The 20,512-nt window shown below is 42.4% G+C and overlaps 1 protein-coding gene across 1 annotated transcript in view; it reads left to right on the top strand.

Annotated features, from left to right (window-relative positions):
- Window positions 1-20,512, top strand: part of LOC122540179 (dynein axonemal heavy chain 8-like) — a 1,258,818-nt gene that overhangs the window by 56,262 nt on the left and 1,182,044 nt on the right. Inside the window, exon 4 of the mRNA XM_087976819.1 lies at window positions 2,778-2,929. Within this exon, the coding sequence (XP_087832945.1) occupies window positions 2,778-2,929 (152 nt within the window). The remainder of the gene's footprint in view (window positions 1-2,777; window positions 2,930-20,512) is intronic.

Genomic DNA, 20,512 nt, shown 5'->3' with positions numbered 1-20,512 from the left:
ATAGTGCAGTCACCCATCTCAGAATTTACTGAAAAAAAAGAGCAAGCTAGATAGTTACTTTCACGACAGTTGTAGCAGGTACAATCTGATATGTATAATATATATAGTATATATCTCTGACAAGGTAGGGTCAATGATCATAATTGACAATAGAGAACGCACACTTTGTGACATTCAGTAGCATTTTTCAAATACCCATCAACGTGGTTGATTGAGGGGCTAGCATTGTTCAGAAACTTAAATGGACAACCAGACAGGTACCTAGCTCACATCCGGGAACATGTAAAGAAAATGAAAGATGGTGCTATGGAAAGAATGGATCCTAATTGGAAGGATTCTAAAATGCAATTCTGAGAAACGTAAACATGAATTTAGGGGATGATAATACAACCAGGGACTTTGAAAGAAAAATAAATTGGAAGCAGTGCAGAAGTTTTCAAGGACAGCAGAATCAAGATTTATTTTGTTTGAAAAGATGTTAGTTATGACCAATATCTCAACATAAAATCAATAACAATATCAGTTAAAATGGAACAAGAAGTGTGGTTTTTGAGAAGGAGAAAGGCTTCAGAGATGATTTGCAAGGAAATGAATAAACATTCATGTGCAACGTTGGACAATGGTAACCTTGTAGGAAGTTTCACCCAGTGTTTTATGAGCAAGGAGAGAAATAACTAAAGAGACAATTGGATTTTATCAATCTTACATTTGAGTATAAATGTATGCTGACAACTTGCCAAAGTCACCTATGCTGCTATGCTAGAGTTTTGAGGAGGGAGCAGCTTGACTGCTGTTAAATCTTCACTATTTGTGGCTCGTAGTTTGAGATTACAAAAGAAGCGGTGTTAGGTCTGTTGAAGAATGTTAAGGTGGATAGAATCCCTGGACCTAATAGTATCTACCCCAGGTTATTGAGAGAGGCCAGAGAAGAGATGGCTGGGGTCTTGACCAAGATCTTTGTATTCTCGCTAGTCACTGGAGAAGTCCTGGAGGACTGGTGAGTAGCGAATGTTGTTCCTCTGTCAAGAAGGGAAATCGGGATAATCCAGGAAACTATAAACAGGTGAGTCTCACAGTGGTGGTTGGGAAGCTATTGAAGAGAATTCTTAGGGGTAAGATTTACGTGCATTTGGAAAAGCATGGCCTAATTAGGGACAGTCAGCATGGATTTGTGCAGGGCAGGTCATGTTTTACTAACTTGATTGACTTTTTTGAAGAAGTGACAAAGGTCAATGAGAGTAGAGGAGTGGACGGTGTCTACATTGATTTTAGTAAGGCTTTTGATAAGGTCCCTCATGCTAGGCTCATCGAGAAGATTAAGATGCATGAGATCCATGATGACTTGGCTGCTTGAATTAGGCAGAGGGTAATGGTTATAAAGGGTGTTTTGCAGGCTGGAGGTCCATGACTGGTGGTGGATTCATACTGAAACCTTTGCTATTTGTGATAAATATAAATGATTTGGATAAAAATGTAGATGGGAAGGTTAGTAAGTTTGCAGATGATACAAAGGTAGATGGAGTTGTGAATAAATGTAGAAGGTCGTCAAGTGATACAATGGGATATAGAAATAGTTGCAGATATGGGTGGAGAAAGTGGAGATGGGGTTTAATCTGGGTAAGTGTGAGGTGCTGCACTTTGGAAGATCAAATTTTAAAGAAAAATGTGCAGTTAATGGCAGGATTCTGAACAGCATTGATGTGTAGAGGGATCTTGGGATTCACCTCCATAGAACCCTGAAGGTGGCCATGAAGATGGATGGGATATTAAAGAAGGTGTATGGCATGCTTGTCTTTATTGGTCGGGGAATTGTGTACAAGAGTCAAGGTGTCTTGTTGCAGCTTTATAAGGCCATTCTTAGAGTATTGAATTCAATTCTGATTGACACATTACAAGAAGGATGTGGGGAATTTGGAGAGGGTGCAGACGAGGTTACCAGGATGCTGTCTGGATTAGAGAGTATGAGCCATAAGGAGAGACTAGAAAAAGTCGTGTTGTTTTCTCTGGACCAGCAGAGGCTGAGTGGAGACTTGATAAAAGTCTATGAGATGCATGGATAGGGTTGATAGTCAGAATCCTTTTCCCCAGAATTGAAAGTCCAAAACCAGGGAGTGTGCATTTAAGGTGAGAGGATTAATGCTTAAAGGAAATGTGAGGGGCAAGTTTTTTACACAGAGTGGTAGGAATCTGGAATGCGCTTCCAGGGGTGGTGGTGATGGCAGATACAGTAGGGCTGTTTAAGAGACTTCTAAATGCTATGATTGGAGGGATATGGACCAAAGGCAGGCAGAAGGGATTATTTTAATTTGGCATCATGTTTGGCACAGCATCGTGAGCCAAAGGGCTAATTTCTGTGCTGTACTGTTCTATGTTCTACAATTGGCTACGATGGATTGACATTTGCTCTTTCACTTTACAGATATATGTTTTGTTTTATGTTTTGCACTGAGGGTTCTCTACAACAGACTTTAAGTGGGTCAAATCATGAAGTTGAACTTGAGTTCTACATAAATTAGACACAAAGTTGGGAGTGAGGGTGTTATGGTGTCAGGTAATAGTGCACAGTCAGCCTGAACTTGGAAGTTGCATTAAAAGTTACATCTTCTGTTTTGCTTCACTTGACTAGGAAGTAATTATTTTACTCTTCAACCTTGTTAAAAGAATGTTCACTCAATTGAAGAATGGATATTATAAAACACGCCGACACTGATTTTGCCTATGTTTTAGAAGGATAGCTGAGTAGTATTTTGACAAATTGATTATTTTTGTTGTTATAGACAGTGGCCGAATTATCACTGGAGTTTTTAAAGGGACCAAAATGATGAGATTGTTCCTGGGCAATTTATCTGATGTTCGTTTAAATGGTCTGTGCTTGTTCTTTGTGCGGTACAAAAGTGACACTCCTATCACGGCAAGGAATATACATGAGGTATGAAGTGACATTTCATCATTATTATCGTTTTATGAAAATGTTAATACTAGTTGGTAAATGTTCTTTCAGCTTTTGGCATTGAGGTCAATGTACTTTGTTGAGGAGTTTGTTTTCGCATTCTTCCCACAAATAGGTTCAGTTATCACATCAGGTGATCATGTCTTCTGTCAGTTTCCATTTCAGATTATGATTGGAAGGGGATTAAAGCAACTTTCCCTCAAAAATGCATGTACATTGCAGTTTCTTGTGTCAGGTTGCAGTGCCTCACAATATGATCGCCAAGAGAATGGGGTTAATTTTGTCTACCTGCTTAAACATTCACATTGGACTGCAATTTCACTGTACAGCTGGGGATCAGGAATTTGGCATTTGCTGAATATGGAATTGCATTTCTGAAAAAGCATTACACATCATCCTATTTTCATCATGAAGTGTCAAGGATGATCTGATTATCTAATATCAACCCCAAGTCATGCCCGAGATGAAGGCGCACTGTTATGGACCAGGCCAGACCCCCTCAAAACATTTTAAGAAGGTAACCAAGACTCTAACTTTTTACTTTTTTTTAGACAGTTGTAAAATGGATATTCCAAGAATGATGCAGCTGTTCAAACCACTAGGCTTCCAAAAAAACAATTTATTTAAGCACTACAGATGAAACACAAACAAAAGAAAACAGAATTTAGAATAACAACTTGTTTGATAGCCTAAACGACTTTGTCGCAACTTAATGAAGGAGCTGTTCCAATTCCTGCAACATCCCATTAACACACTCCTTGGCAAAAGGTAAATTCAAACACAGGTTCTTAAAGGCAGGAGAGATTTCAGAGAGAAAGTTCAGGCAAGACCTCTGTTGAAGCATGGAACCTCTTTTCACTGTTGCTGCTTCTCTAGGTTCCCAGCAGTTTTTGACTGTTTGATAAAACAAAACCAAACTGGAAAAAAATCTGAACTGGGGAAACTGGCCTCTCTCCTCTCATCGTACAACTGTTTCAAAAAAAACCTAAAGGCGTCCTCTGATTGTTGACTTAACCATTTCAGCACCAACGACTTTGCAACCCCTCTTCAAAACAACAAAGGGGCAACATAACCTTGTTAAAGGGACAGCACCTTTAACAAGAGGATATCTGACTCCTTTTTGCTGAACGTCTATACTGAACATTGATTAGGTCACTTCTGAAATACTGCCTTCAATTCTGGTCTTTCTATAGGAAAAGATTACATTAAACTTGCAAGGGTGCAGAAAAGATTTGCAAGGATGTTGCTGGGGTGGAGGGTGTGAGCTTTAGAGAGGCTGAATAGGCTGGTGCTATTTTCCCTGGAGCATCAGAGGCTGAGGGGTGATCTTATAGAGGTTTATAAACTCATGAGGGGCATGGATAGGGTGAATTGCCAAGGTCTTTTTCCTAGGGGAGAGGAGTCCAAAGCAAGAGGGCATAGTTTTAAGATGAGAGAAGAAAGATATAAAAATGGACCTAAGGGGAAACTTTTTCACATAGAGGATGATGCATGTATGGAATGAGCTGCAGGTGGAAGTCGTGGAATCTAGTATAATTACAAGATTTAAAAGGCATCTGGATGGGTATATAAATAGGAAGGGTTTAAAGGGATTTGAGCCAAGGGCTGGGAAAAGGGACTAAATTAATTTAGGATGTCTGGTTGGCATGGATGAGTTGGATCTTTTTCTGTGATCTACAGTTCTATGACAATCAGTTCAGTTGTTGAAATGTTGGAAGCTCGTTAATTGTCACCTCACCATCTCTTGTCACACCCTCACCTCCCTGACCCTCCCATTCACCAACACATACCCTGAGCTTTCCAGAACTATCTGAACCATTTTTCCAGTCCCATTATATATAGTTTTCATAATCCTGCATGCTTCTAATATCCATCTTTTTCTTACGTGCCAAAAGTAGTTTGGTCCCATACTGTGATATGAAACTCCAGGGCTTGACTTCAGGTTTATTGCATTCTAGAATTATTTCGCTGTAATTTTACAAGAAAAACACTGCTTCTAAAGTGCTTTTGGATGATGCGAAAATAAATAGTGAGCCATATGATTGAAAGAATTTCTCTTCAAATGGTAGGTGCTTAAGGTGTGTAGAAGAACAGAGGTATCTTGGAGTTCAGGTTCACAGTCCTCTGAAAATGGAGTCACAGGTAGACAGGGCAGTGAAGAAGGATTTTGCACACTGGTCTTCATCAGTCAAGGCATTGAGCATAGACATTGGGAAGTTCTGTTGCAGTTATGCAGGATGTTGGTGAGGCCACACTTGGAGTATTGTGTTCCATTTTGGAGACCTTGTTATGGGAAGGAGTGCAGAAGAAGGATACTGCCTGGACTGAATGCACTGAGTTCTAGGGAGATTTTGGACAAGCTAGGACTTTTTTCTTTTGAGAATAGGAGACTGAGGGGGGGCCTTATCGATGTCTATAAGATCATGCGAGGCATTAATAAGGTGAACACACTCATTTTTTTTTACCAGGGCTGGGGAATCTAGGATGAGAGGGCACCAGTTTAGGGTTAGAGGGAAAAGAATAAAAGGAAACCTGAGAGGTAACGTTTTTACACAGAGGGTAGTACACATTTGGAATAAGCTGCCAGCAGGTATGGTTAACAACATTTAAAAGACATTTGGGCAAATACATGGATTGGAAAGGATTAGAAGGATATGAGCCAACTGTGAGAAAAATGGGGTTAGTGTGATGGACATTTTGGTCAGCATGGACAAGTTTGAGCCAAAGGGCCTGTTTGTGTGCTGTAGAACTCTATGACTCTATGAATCATCAGTTGCGTTGTCAACTTTCAATGAATGATGCATTTTTAAAAATGTTTGAGTGTTTTTAAATGTTCAAGGTTCAATGTATGAGACCTCCTAATACTTTTGAACATAGAACAGAGATCATTATAATGTCCAGTGTGAAATCAATCTAAAGCTCACCTAATCTACACTATTCCATTATCATCCATATGGGAAAAAGTGAGGACTGCAGATGCTGGAGACCAGAGTTGAAAAGTGTGGTGCTGGAAAAGCGCAGCAGGTCAGTCAGCATCTGAGGAGCAGGAAAATCGATGTTTCAGGCAAAACCCTTCTTCAGGAATGAGGCTGGTGTGACGCCTACAATGTGGTAACCAGAACTGTATGCAATACTCCAAGTGTGGCTGCACCAGAGTTTTGTATAGCTGCAATATGACCTCACGGCTTCAAAACTCAATCCCTCTAGCAATAAAAGCTGACATACCGTATGCCCTCTTAACAGCCCTATCAACCTGGGTGACAACATTCAGGGATCTATGCCCATGGACACCAAGATGTCTCTGATCATCCACACTACCCAGAATCCTACCATTAGCCCAGTACTCTTTATTCCTGTTGTTCCTTCCAAAGTGAATCACCTCACACTTTTCCACTTTAAACTCCATTTGCCACATCTCAGCCCAGCTCTGCAGTTTATCTCTGTCCCTCTGTAACCTGTGACATCCTTCTGCACTGTCCACAACTCCACCAACTTTAGTGTCATCTGCAAATTTACCAATGCATCCTTCTATGCCCCCATCCAGATCATTTATTAAATGACAAACAGCAGTGGCCCCAAACCAGATCCTTGCAGTTCACCACAAGTTCTGAACTCCAGAATGAACATTTCCTATCAACTACCATCCTTTGTCTTTCAGCTAACCAATTTCTGATCCAAACCGCTGAATCACTCTCAATCCCATGCCTCTGTATTTTGTGCAATAGCCTACCATGGGAAACCTTATCAAACACCTTACTGAACTCCATATACTCCACATCAACTGGTTTACCCTCATCCACCTATTTTGTCACCTTCTCAAAGAGCTCAATAAGGTTTGTTAGACACAACTACCCTTCACAAAACCATGTTGATTATCCTTAATCAACTTATTCTTTTCTAGATGATTATAAATACTATCTCTTATAGCCCTTTCCAACACTTTACCCATCAAAGTAAGGCTCACAGGCCTATAATTTCCAGGGTTGTCTCTACTCTTCTTCTTGAACAAGGGAACAACATTTGCTATCCTCCAATCTTCTGGCACTATTCCTGTAGACAATGACGAATGACATAAATATCAAAGCCAAAGGCTCGGCAGTCTCCTCCCTGGCTTCCCACAGAATGTTAGGATAAATCCCATCAGGCCCAGGAGACTTACCTATTTTTACACTTTCCAGAATTGCTAACCCCTCCTCCTTATGCACCTCAATCCCAAGTATGATTTATCTGAAAAAAAAACCAGCGAAGAGGTTATTTAACTTGGTAAGAACCTCTAAATCTATTAAAACATTCAGGAAAGATCATCAGAGAAAGAAAAGGACCATAGCATTGACCATGAATGCCAATATGAAGCCATAGTGACAGGCCAACTGCACTTTCATGCATTAATTGTAGATAACAGGATTGCAATGGTCAGCAAAGTACGCTAAACCAGCAAGGTACCAACTGACATTGGGCGCTCAAGTGCTGAAAATCTGGCTTCAAAAGCAAAACAAGACCCTGTGTCATGGCTGAGTGACCGACAAGAGGGGACAATAACACAATTCTGGTTCCAAGGAAGTATAAAATGTGTGAACAAATGCAGACATATCAATAAAGTGCACAGCTAACAAAGTGAAAAGTTAACTTTGGAAGATATCCAATCTTTTCAAATTTGTTAACCTCATACACTATGTCAACCGTATAAGGTAATTGGAAGGCTTTATAGAGAGTATGACACCCAGAAATGTTGATATATACTGAGAGCCAAATTTGGATACAGGACCTAGAGCTAACATGGTGCCACTGTGCACCATAAAAGACATGCACCCCAACAGTTAACATCTATGGCACCGTCTCACAGCATATAATGGATCATCGATTACATGCAGTGCCATAGATGTCAACTGTTGGGGTGCATGTCTTTTATGGTGCACAGTGGCACCATGTTAGCTCTAGGTCCTGTATCCAAATTTGGCTCTCAGTATATATCAACATTTCTGGGTGTCATACTCTCTATAAAGCCTTCCAATTACCTTATACGGTTGACATAGTGTATGAGGTTAACAAATTTGAAAAGATTGGATATCTTCCAAAGTTAACTTTTCACTTTGTTAGCTGTGCACTTTATTGATATGTCTGCATTTGTTCACACATTTTATACTTCCTTGGAACCAGAATGAGAACAGATCTAGTGTAATGAAATCAAATAGTCAATGATCCCCAATGATTGTACCCAGTCTGCTACGACACAGTCAGCACTTTTAGACGTCATACATTATTGCAGTTCAAGGATAATACAATGCTATTCATTGATTCTTCAAGGAAATTCTGATTCGTCTGGCAATTTTAAAAGTAGCTGAGCTGGATGACATGTTTCATAGAATCTCTTTAGTGGGAGCAAGCCATTTGACCACTGAGTCCATCTCAACTCTTAGAAGAGCATTCCATCCAGACCCACCCCCATAATCCAGCATTTCTCATGGCTAATCCACTTAGCCTGTACACCCCTGGGCACTATGGGCAATTTAGCATGACCATTCCATCTAACCTGCACACCTTTGGGCAGAGAGAGGAAACCAACGCAGACACAGGGAGAATATGCAAACTCCACTAGAGTTGCCCAAGGCTAGAATCAAACCAAGGACCCTGGCATTATGAGGCAACAGTGCTAGCCATTGAGCTACCATGCCACCTGTATGCCAGGTTGTTGAGGTGGCAAAGGGGGAAAATAGCATTGCAAAAGTTTGCATTTTTTCTCTGGCCACAGAGAGGTTGCAGTGGACAGGACGACACTCAACGTGGTGCCATTACTAAACAAGGGAGCAAGGGATAATCAGGAAATTACAGGCCAGTGAATCTAACCTCAGTGGTGGAGAAATTATTGGAAGCAATTCTCAGGGATGTAATTAATCTGAATCTGGAGAGGCAGGAATTAATCAAGAAGAGACGGCTGGAAAATGGTAAGTCTTGTAGAGAAAGGGTTAGCCCACTCAGTGACATAAGAGGAAAGATATGCATGGAGTCAGAGAAAATGGATGAGATGCTTAACGAGTACTTTGCATTGGTATTCACTGAGTAGAGAGACACAATGGATGTTGAGGTTAAGGATGGATGTTTGATTACTCTAGGTCAAGACAGCATAAGGAGGGAGGAAGTGTTGGGTATTCTAAAAGGCACTAAGGTGGACAAGTCCCCATGTTGGGGTGGGATCTATCCCAGGTTACTGAGGGAAGCGAGAGAGCACATAACTGGTGCTTTAACAGATACTTTTGCAGCATCCTTGAACACTGCTGAGCCCCTTGCTGAGATATTTGTATCATTGATAGTCAACGGTAAGGTGCCGGAAGACTGGAAGTTGGCTAACATAGTGCCAGTATTTAAGTAAGGTGCTAAGGAATAGCCAGGGAGCTATTGACCAGTGAGCCTGACATCGGTGGTGGGCAAGTTATTGGAAGGAATCTTGACGGATGGGATTTGCTTGTATTTGGAATGGCAAGGACTGATTAGGGATAGTCAACATAGTTTTGTCCATGGGAAATAATTTCTCACTAATTTGATTGAGGTCTTTGAAGAAGTAATGAAGAGAATTGATAAGGATAGAGCAGTGGACATGATCTGTATGGAGTTCAATGATACGTCGAAAAGGTTCCTCATGGTAGATTGTTTTACAAGATTAGATCACATGGAACATAGGGTGAACTCGCCATTTGGATTCAGAACTATTTCAAAGGTAGAAAACAGAGGGTGGTGATGGAAGATTGCCTTTCAGACTGGAGGCCTATAGCCAGTTGTGGGCCAGAAGGATTAGTGTTGGCTCCACTGCCTTTCATCATTTATATAAATGATTTGGATGTGAACATAGGAGTTATAGGTAGTAAGTTTGCAGATGACACCAAAATTGGAGGTGTAGTGGAGAGCTAAGAAGGTTACCTTAAAGTAGAACAGAATCTTGATCAGATGGGCCAATGGGCTGAGGAGTAGCAGATGGAGCTTAATTTAGATAATTGGGAGTGTAGCTGAACAAAGTCACCTTGGAGTGCAGGTTCATAGTTCCTTGAAAGTGGAGTTGCCCATGTAGATAGGGTAGTGAAGAAGTGTTTGCTATGCTTTCCTTTATTGGTCAGAGCACCGATTAAAGGAGTTGGGAGGTCATGTTGCAGCTGTACAGGATATTGATTAGGCCACATTTGACATATTGTGTGAAATTCTGGTCTCCTTCCTATCGGAAGGATGTTGTGAAACTTGAAAGTGCTCAGAAAAGATTTAAAAGGATGTTGCCAGAGTTGGAAGGTTTGAGCTACAGGGAGAGACTGAATAGGCTGGGCCTGTTTCCTTGATGCGTCCAAGGCTGAGGGGTGACATTTATAGAGGTTTATAAAAATCATGAGGGGCATGGATTGAGTAAATAAACAAGGACTTTTCCCTGGGTTGGGGGTCCAGAACTAGAGGGGCATAGGTTTAAGGTGAGAGGGGAAAACTTTAAAAAGGACAAGAGGGGCAGCTTTTTCATGCAAAGGGTGTTGCGTGGATGGAATCAGCTGCCGGATGAAGTGATGGAGGCGAGTACAACTACAACATTTAAATGGCATCTGCATAGGTTCTTGAATAGGAAGGGTTTAGACAGATATGGACCAAGTGCTGGTGTCATGAAGTTGAAGGTGTGTACTGTACCTTTACGAGAGAGTGAAAGCTGTTTTGCACTGAGAGTTTGTGATCATCTGTCATGTGAGTGATTAACAGTCTCAGAGAGTACTGGAAAATTACAAATATGTAACATTTGGCTGTAAACTAGATTCCTCAGTTATTTTGACCACCATTTGAATCCAACCAATCAGTTTAATTTATGCCCCAGGATACTGAAACCGAATCAAGTTTGAATATTGTTTTTGACAACATTGAACCAATGAGAAGATCCAATATTTGGGGTATAAAGAAGCAGGCATTTTGAGAGTTAACCAGGGAGTGCGGCGAGCAAACCACCATCTGTCAAAGGTACCTTTTTCAGATGAAACATCTTTTCAGCAAAAGATTGAAGACGAGTCAAGGCAATTTACAGCCAGAGGAAGGAGAACACTGAAAACACCTGCTGTTGTCTGGTTTGAAAATTAAGCTGATGTAATTTTAATACTGGTGGTTATTGGAACGTTATATTGTAATAGAGTTGGAGATGGATAAAAAATCCTTCAACAGAAAGGAGACTTCGGGTTTAAATAGTTGTTGTTTAATGTATACTTCTGGCATTAAAGAATAAATTGATTTTGTTTTCTTTTAAATAGTGGAAGTTGGGAGTTCTCTGTCATTCATACTTTAACAGATTACGAGGCAAGGTGAGCTTCTCTGGATGTTTGGTTTGATTAGCAGAAGATTTCATTGCTGTGTTGTAACATTGGAAAATGGGACTAGGTTAGATTAGGATATCTGGTCGGCATGGACAAGTTGGGCCGAAGGGTCTGTTTCCATGATGTACATCACTATAACTCTGTGACTTCATACCTGTCAGCATGATTTTATTAAGTGGAGATCATGCCTGACCACATGATTGAATTTTTCAAAGTGGTGACTAGTTGTGTGGACGAGGGCAATGTATTGATGTACTGACTTGGACTTCAAGGCTCTTGAGATGGTCCAGCAGGCTAAGAACCCATGAGGTCCAATGAAATTTAGCAAACTGGATCCTCAGTTGGCTGAAAAGCAGGAAGCAGAGAGTAATGTCTTTCTGGGTGTTTTTCCAACTGTAAGTCTATGTTCAGGGGAGTCCCATAGGGTTCATGTTGGTGTCTTTGCTGTTTGTGGTTTATATGTGAATGATTTAGACTTGAATATGGGAGGGTTAGAACATAGAAAAATACAGCACAGAACAGGCCCTTTGGCCCACAATGTTGTGCCGAGGTTTAATCCTAAAGTGAAATATAGTAACTTAACCAACGCACCCCTCAACTCACTGCTATCCATGTGCATGTCCGGCAGTCGCTTAAATGACGCCAATGACTCTGCTTCTACCACCACAACTGGCAACACATCCCATGCATTCACAACTCTCTGCGTAAAGAACCTACCTCTGACATCTCCTTTGTACCTTCTTCCTAATATCTTCAAACTATGACTCCTCGTACCAGTCAAACCTGCCCTGGGGAAAAGTTTCTGGCTATTGACTCAATCTATTCCACTCATTATCTTGTATACCTCGATCAGGTCTCCTCTCATCCTCCTTCTCTCCAGAAAGAAAAGTCCGAGCTTATTCAACCTTTCTTCATAAGGCAAACCCTCCAGGTTACCAGGCAGGATCCTGGTAAAACTTCTTTGCACCCTTTGCAAAGCCTTTGTATCTTTCCTATTGTAGGGCGACCAGAACTGGACTCAATATTCCAAGTGTGGTTTTACCAGGGACTTGTAGAGCTGTAGCAAAACCCCTGTTAATGAAAGTCAAAACACCATATGCTTTCTTAACAACCCTATCCACTTGGGTGGCAACTTTGAGGGACCTATGTACTGGAAAACCAAGATCCCTCTGTTTCTCCACACTGCCAAGAAACCTGTCTTTAATCCTATATTCAGCATTTGCGTTCGACCTTCCAGAATGCATCACTTCGCATTTATCCAGGTTGAACTCCATCTGCCATTTCTCAGCCCAGCTCTGCATCCTGTCTATGTCGCGCTGCAGCCTGCAGTAATCCTCTGTACTATCAATGACACCTCCAACCTTTGTGTCATCTGCAAATTTACTAACCCACCTCTCAACCTCTTCATCCAAGTCATTTATAAAAACTACAAAGAGCAGAGGCCCAAGAACAGAGCCTTGCGGGGCCCCACTCAACATTGACCTCCAGGCAGAATACTTTCCATCTCCAACCACTCTCTGCCTTCTGTCAGCCAGCCAAATCTGAATCCAAACCTGTCTCAGAGGAACAAATTCGTGCATCACTCCCAACAACTGCTCCTTAAATAGTCTCCAGATGTCTGCTGTGCCCTTTCTGTGGAACAATTGCTCCCAGTCTGTACTTCCCAATCCCTGTCTGATTGCATCATAATTTCCTTTTTTCCAATTAAATATCTTCCCTCGGTAACTGCTCCAAGGCTATGGTAAATGTGAGGCAGTTGTGATCACTGTCACCAAAGTGCTCTCCCACCGTGAGATCTGACACCTGTCCTGGCTCGTTGCTGAGCACCAAATCCAAAATGGCCACTCCCCTTGTCGGTCTGTCTACATACTGAGTAAGGAAACCCTCCTGAACACACCTGACAAAAACAGCTCCATCCAAACCATCTGCACTTAGGAGGTTCCAGTTGATATTGGGAAAGTTGAAACCACCCATAATAACAACCCTGCTACTTCTGCATTTTTCTAGAATCTGCCCGCCTATGAGTTCTTCAATCTCTCTACTGCTATTAGGTGGTCTGTAGAAAACCCCAAATGCGGTGGCTGTTCCCTTGCTGTTCCTAACTTCCACCCATACTGATTCAGTAGACAAACCTTCCTCAACAATCTTCGTTTCTGTAGCTGTGATCCACTCTTTGATTAGCAGTGCTACACCCCCTCCTCTTTTTCCACCCCTCCTGTTCTTTTTAAATGTTCTAGACCCTGGAACATCAAGCAATCATTCCTGCCCCTGTGAAACCCACGTCTCCATTATGGCCACAATGTTGTAGCCCCAAGTACGGATCCATGCTCTAAGTTCGTCACTCCTATTTCGGACATTCCTTGCATTAAAGCAGACACACTTAAACCGATTGCTTTATTTCATCACGTGAGAAACCTTCCTGATAGATTCAATATATCCTGTCACAGCCCCATCTGCAACTGACCCCCTCTCAGACATATGGCTCTAATTCCCACCCCCCCTGCCAAACTAGTTTAAACCCTTCTGAATTACACGAGCAAATCTCCCATCCAGGACATTTGTGCCCTCCAGTTCAGGTGCAACCTGTCCTTCATGTACAGGCCCCATCTTCCCCAGAAGGTATCCTAATGGTCTAGGTATCTGAAGCCCTTCCTCCTGCACCAGCCTCGCAGCCACGTGTTAAGCTGCATTCTCTGACTGTTCCTCATCTCACTATCTTGTGGCACCAGTAGCAAACCTGAGATCACTACTCTAATCGTCCTGCTCTTCAGCTTCCAACCTAACTCTCTGTAGTCGCTTTTCAGGTCCTCAATCCCTTTCCTGGATGTATCATTGGTGCCAGTATGTACCATGATTTCTGGCTGCTTCCCCTCCCCCTTCAGAATCTTGTAAACCCAGTCAGCGACATCCCGGAACCTGGTACCAGGGAGGCAACATACCTTCCAGGAGTCCCATTCTTGTCCACAAAATCTCCTGTCAATCCGTCTAACTGTTGAGTCCCCTACCACTAGCGTTTTTCTATTTTCCCCATTTCCCTTCTGAGCCACAGTGTCAGGCTCAGTGCCAGAGACCTGACAACTATGGCTTTCCCCCTGGCAGGCTGTCCCCTCCATCAGCAACCAAAACAGTATACTTAATGCTGAGGGGAGTGGCCACAGGGGATCCCTGCTCTGACCGTTGGTTCCCTTTCCTTCATCAGTCCATTTACAGAAGATACAAAAATTGATGGAGTGGTCAAGCGTAAATGGGATAGTATTGGATTATAAGTGGATACAGACAGGCTGGTCAAATGGGATGGTCGTGGCAAATGGAATTCATACTGGATAAATGTGAGCTAATGCTTTCAGGCAGGACAAACAAGGCAAGAGAATACGTGATAAACCATAAGACCATGGGAAGCACCCTTCGAGGGATGTTAATATTCCTGTGTTTGTGACTCTAAAGGGATCAGGACACTTTGATATAGAACATAGAACATAGAAGAATACAGCGCAGTACAGGCCCTTTGGCCCTCGATGTTGCGCCGATCCAAGCCCACCTAACCTATACTAACCCACTATCCTCCATATACCTATCCAATGCCCGCTTAAATGCCCATAAAGAGGGAGAGTCCACGACTGCTACTGGCAGGGCATTCCATGAACTCACGACTCGCTGAGTGAAGAACCGACCCCTAACTTCAGTCCTATATCTACCCCCCCTTAATTTAAAGCTATGCCCCCTTGTAATACCCGACTCCATACGCGGGAAAAGGTTCACACTGTCAACCCTATCTAACCCCCTAAACATCTTGTACACAATGTGTTAAGGTTGTACATTTTTCTTTAATAACATATCCAGAGTTTAAGAGCAGAGAGAGGTTATGCTGGAACTTACTTAGCAAGCCACAATTAGAATATTCCATGTATTTCTGCTTATTCCCTTGTGGGTCATCAATGTCATTGGCTGGCTCACATTTATCACCTGTCCCTCGTCCCTGAGAATATGGTAATTAGCTGCCTTCCATGTGCTGTGCTGAAGATAGATTCACAATGCCATTTGGTAGAGCATTCCAAAATGTTGACCCAGTGACCTTGAAGGAACAGTGATATATTTCCAAGAGTGGTGAATGGTTTAGAGAGAAAGTTTCACATAGTGGTGTTCTTATGTAATTTCTGCCCTTGTCCTTTTAGTTGGAAGTGGTCATGGACTTGGAACGTGCTCTCTAAGGATCTTTGGTGAATTTCTGTGGTGCATTTGTAGATAGTATGTATTGCTGTGGATGTTTGTGGATATGGTGCGGACATTAACTGTTTTGCCATGGTTGGTGTCAAGCTGTTGGAGCTGCACTCCCCATAAGTAGGGATTTTTCTGTCACACTCCAGACTTGTGTCTTGTACATGATGGACATGTTTTGGGGAACCAGGAGGTGGGTTACTTGCTGCTTTTGTAGCTACTGTATTTATATGGTGAGTCTAGTTGAGTTTCTGTTCAATGGTAAATTACCCTGACAGTACCTGAGCTTAGCAAGCAAATGTTTGATGCCAAGAACACGATGGCAGCCTGTGATCCTCGACACGGCCGCTACCTGACCGTTGCTGCTGTTTTCCGGGGTCGCATGTCCATGAAAGAGGTGGATGAACAGGTGTTGAACATCCAGAACAAAAACAGTCCTTATTTTGTAGAGTGGATCCCCAACAATGTCAAGACGGCTGTCTGTGACATCCCACCCCGAGGCCTCAGAATGGCAGCCACCTTCATTGGCAACACGACGGCCATCCAGGAGCTGTTCAAGCGCATTGGTGAGCAGTTTTCTGCTATGTTCCGGAGGAAGGCCTTCTTGCATTGGTACACCGGTGAGGGCATGGATGAGGTGGAATTTACAGAGGCTGAGGCTGACATGCTGGATCTGATAGCTGAGTACCGGTACTATCAGGAAGTTCAAGTGAAGAATCCTGAACACCATTATTTTGAGCTCTTGATTCTTTACAGGTGTCTCCAAATAGGTCCTCCTTCTCCTGCACTGTTCACACAATCTCATCTTGATAGTGAATGGACCAATTAAAATCATCTGTCAGTATTTGGAGTATTGGTTGAAGAGTTAAAACAATGTGTGCAGTTGAAGTATATTAACTGTGCATCCAGGAGAACCCCTGTGATCCATGTTGGCCAGCTATCCTGGCAAGTGGGACTAGATTTGGTTAGGATAGCTGGTCGGCATGGACAAGTTGGACCGAAGAGTCTGTTTCCATACTGTACATCTCTATAACTCTATAACTCTATATTGACAGTGGGAGATTCAGTGGTGGTAATGCCATAGAACATCAACATATGGTAGTTAGATTGTCTCATATTGTAGATTGCTACTTCCTGGCATTTGTGTGGCACAAATGTTATTTGCCACTTGTCAGCCGAAGCCTGGATGTTATCCAGATCTTGTTTAATTTGAATATGTACTGCTTCTGGAATCCAAATTATAGGAGGAATGTGATTTCATTGGAGATGGTGCAGTGGAGATTTACCAGTTATGAAGCATGTTGTTTTTGTTCAAGCAAAGGAGATTGAGAGGGTATATGATTGAGATGTATAAAGTTATGAAGGGCATAGAAAGATCGAGGTGCTGCATTTTGGGAAAGCAAATCAAAACAGGACTTATACAGTTAATGGTAAGGTCCTAGGGAGTGCTGAACAAAGAGACCTTGGAGTGCAGATTCATAGCTCCTTGAAAGTGGAGTCGCAGGTAGATAGGATAGTGAAGAAGGTATTTGGTATGCTTTTCTTTATTGGTCAGAGTATTGGGTACAGGAGTTGGGAGGTCATGTTGCGACTGTACAGGATATTGGTTAAGCCACTGTTGGAATATTGTGTGCAATTCTGGTCTCCTTCCTATCGAAAAAACTTGAAAGGGTTCAGAAAAGATTTACAAGGATGTTGCCAGGGTTGGAGGATTTGAGCTATAGGGAGAGGCTGAAGAGGCTGGGGCTGTTTTCCCTTGTGTTGGAGGCTGAGGGGTGACCTTATAGAGGTTTACAAAATTATGAGGGGCATGGATAGGATAAATAGACAAAGTCTTTTCCCTGCGGATGGGGATGTCCAGAACTAGAGGGCATAAGTTTAGGGTGAGAGGGGAAAAATATAAAATAGACCTATGGGGCAACTTTTTCACACAAGAGGGTGGTATGTGTATGGAATGAGTTGCCAGAGGAAGAGGTGGAGGCTGGTACAACTGCAACATTTAAGAGCATTTGGATAGGTATATGAATGGGAAGGGTTTGGAGGGATATGGGCTAGGTGCTGGCCGGTGGGACTAGATTGGGTTGGGATATCTGATCGGCATGGACAGGTTGGACCGAAGGGTTTGTTTCCATGCTGTACATCTCTGTGACTTTATGACTCTATTAAATATGAAGAAAGCTTTCTCTTGATGGAAGACTTCAGTGATGAGGAGGCTTACATTTACTGCAAGGGGCAGAAAGTTTAGAAGAGATCTGAGGAAATAATTTTCACCCGGAGGGTAGTGGGAATCTGAAACCCACTACCTGTAAGGTTGGTCGATGCATAAATCCTCAAAACATTTTAGTTGTATTTAGATATATACTTGTGAAGCCAAGTGTTGGAAAATAGGATTAGAATACAGTATTGAGGTTCTTTTTTGACTGGTGTGGACATTATGGTGTGGACAAAGGGCCTTTTCCTGTGCTGCTGATCTCTATGACTGAACAAGTGCAACATGTAAACACTCAGGCAAAGTTTCGAGCAAAACTAAGTGAAATTAGATTAGATTACTTGCAGTGTGTAAACTTCGGCCCAACAAAGTCCACGTTGACCCTCCAAAGAGCAACCCACCCAAACCCATTCCCCTACATTTACCTCTTCACCTAATACTATGGGCAATTTAGCATGGCCAATTCATCTAAACTGCACATTTTTGGATTGCAGACACGGGGAGAATGTGCCAACTCCACACAGAGAGTCGCTTGAGGTGGGAATTGAACCCGGGTCTCTGGAACTGTGAGGCAGCAGTGCTAACCACTGCGCCACCGTGCCGCCCTATTTCAAGAGAAAAAAAATGGTACCATTCAAAAGTCAACCACCACCAATTAGTGTAGATCTATTCTAAATATTAAAGGAAAATGACAACAATGTAAACCAAGATGCATTGTGCCTCAACCTTTCACTTAAAAAGCAGATGAATTAAATCCTAAGTTTTCAGGAGCTAGTTTCTCATCTAAGCTCATGCTATTGGTCCCTCTATCTTTCAGAAGAATCGCAAGCACTCACATTACATTGCTATTAGGTTGCCACACAGGTTGTAACTGGAAGGAAGAATGAAGAGAAATTAGTGTAAGTGAAAAAATGGTGTTGGGGAATCTAACAGGGTTAAAGGCAGATAAATTACTACAGCCTGATAACCTTCATCCTATTGCATTCAAGGAAGCAGCCCTAGAAATAGTAGATGCGTTAGTGGTCATCTTTCAAAATTTTAAATTGATTCTGGAACAGTTCCTGTGGATTGAAGGATAAGTAATGAAAGTATATGAATCTATAAAAAACAAATTTGCTGGATTTGTTTGGGAATATAATGAGTCAAGTTGATAGAGTCATAGAGATGTAAAGCACGGAAGCATAACGATGCTGCTCCTTTAACAAGGTTATGCTGTCCTTTTTTTCAGAGAGGTTGTAAAAGCAGCGATGCCAAAAGGTCTGACTTGGATGGGTTTTAGGGCCAATTTGATTGTAGCTAACAGATACTGCCTCAGGTAAAAGGCTTTCAAGTTTTAAAAAACCTGTATGATGAAAGGGGAGCGGCCAGTTCTCGAGCTCAGCTTTTCTGTGATTTGGTTTGGTTAACAAGCAGTTGCATTGTGAAGCTGCTGGATCCAAAGAAGCAGGTCCATGCTGATCTCTCTGACATCTCTCCTGCGGATTGCTGTGTTTAATTTTACCTTTTGTGCCAAGGGCTGTTTATGGGGATTGTTGCAAGTATTTGGAACAGCATCATCAAATTGAGATTATTTGTGGTGTTTTGGACAGGTAAAGTTATTCAGTACTGAAAATGTGTTGCTGGAAAAGCGCAGCAGGTCAGGCAGCATCCAGGGAACAGGAGAATCGACGTTTCGGGCATAAGCCCTTCTTTGAACAAGGGCTTATGCTCGAAACGTCGATTCTCCTGTTCCCTGGATGCTGCCTGAGCTGCTGCGCTTTTCCAGCAACACATTTTCAGCTCTGATCTCCAGCATCTGCAGACCTCACTTTCTCCTCAAAGTTATTCAGTATTCTGTTTTCTTTTGTTTGTGTTTCTTTCACTAATCATAGAATCCCCACAATGTGGAAACAGGCCATTTGGCCCACAAATTCCCATCAACCCTCCGAAGAGCAACCCATTGACACATATTACCCTATACCACTACTCCATACTTCCCCTGACTAATGCACCTAATCTACACATTCCTGCACACTATGGGCAATTTAGCATGGCCAATTCGCCGAACCTGCACACCGTTGGACTATGAGAGGAAACCGGAGCACCCAGAGGAAACCCACGCAGACATGAGGAGAATGTTCAAACTCCACACAAACAGTCAGCTGAGGCTGGAATCAAGCCCAGGTCCCTGGTGCTGTGAGTCAGCAGTGCTAACCACTGAGCTTCCGTTCCATAAATAAATTCTGTTTTGTTTAAAACTAAGTGGTTTGACCAGCTGCATCACTCCTGGAACATCCACTGTACACCTGCTTAAAACAACTAGCAAAGTTAGGGGTTTGGCTACTTTCTTGAGATTTTTTGAGGGGGGTCTGGCCTTGTCCATAACAAACAGACCCTTTGGTCCAACCCGTCCATGCTGACCAGATGTCCTAAATTAATCTAGTCCCATTTGCCAGCACTTGGCCCGTATCCCTCTAAACCCTTCCTGTTCATATACCTATGCGGATGTCTTTTAAATATTGTAATTGCACCAGCCTCCACCACTTCCTCTGGTAGCCCATTCTATACATGCATCACTGTTTTTGTGAAAAGGTTGCCCCTTAGGCCTCTTTTAAATCTTTCCCCTCTCATCCTAACCTATGGCCTCAAGTTCTGGACTTCCGGACCCCAGGGAAAAGACTTTATCTATTTATCCTGTCCATGCCCCTTATGATTTTGTAAACCTCAATAATGTCACCCCTCAGCCGCCGACGCTCCAGGGAAAACAGTCAGTTCAGCCTCTGCATATAGTTAAAATCCTCCAACCCTGGCAACACCCTTGTAAATCTTTTCTGAACC

This window comes from Chiloscyllium plagiosum, unplaced genomic scaffold (assembly GCF_037043375.1).
Source record: "Chiloscyllium plagiosum isolate Xiang-an unplaced genomic scaffold, Cpla_swu_hap1 HiC_scaffold_3, whole genome shotgun sequence".
NCBI classification, from domain to species: domain Eukaryota; kingdom Metazoa; phylum Chordata; class Chondrichthyes; order Orectolobiformes; family Hemiscylliidae; genus Chiloscyllium; species Chiloscyllium plagiosum.
The sequence above is the reverse complement of the archived record's forward strand: the minus strand, read 5'-3'. Positions and strand labels throughout refer to the sequence as shown.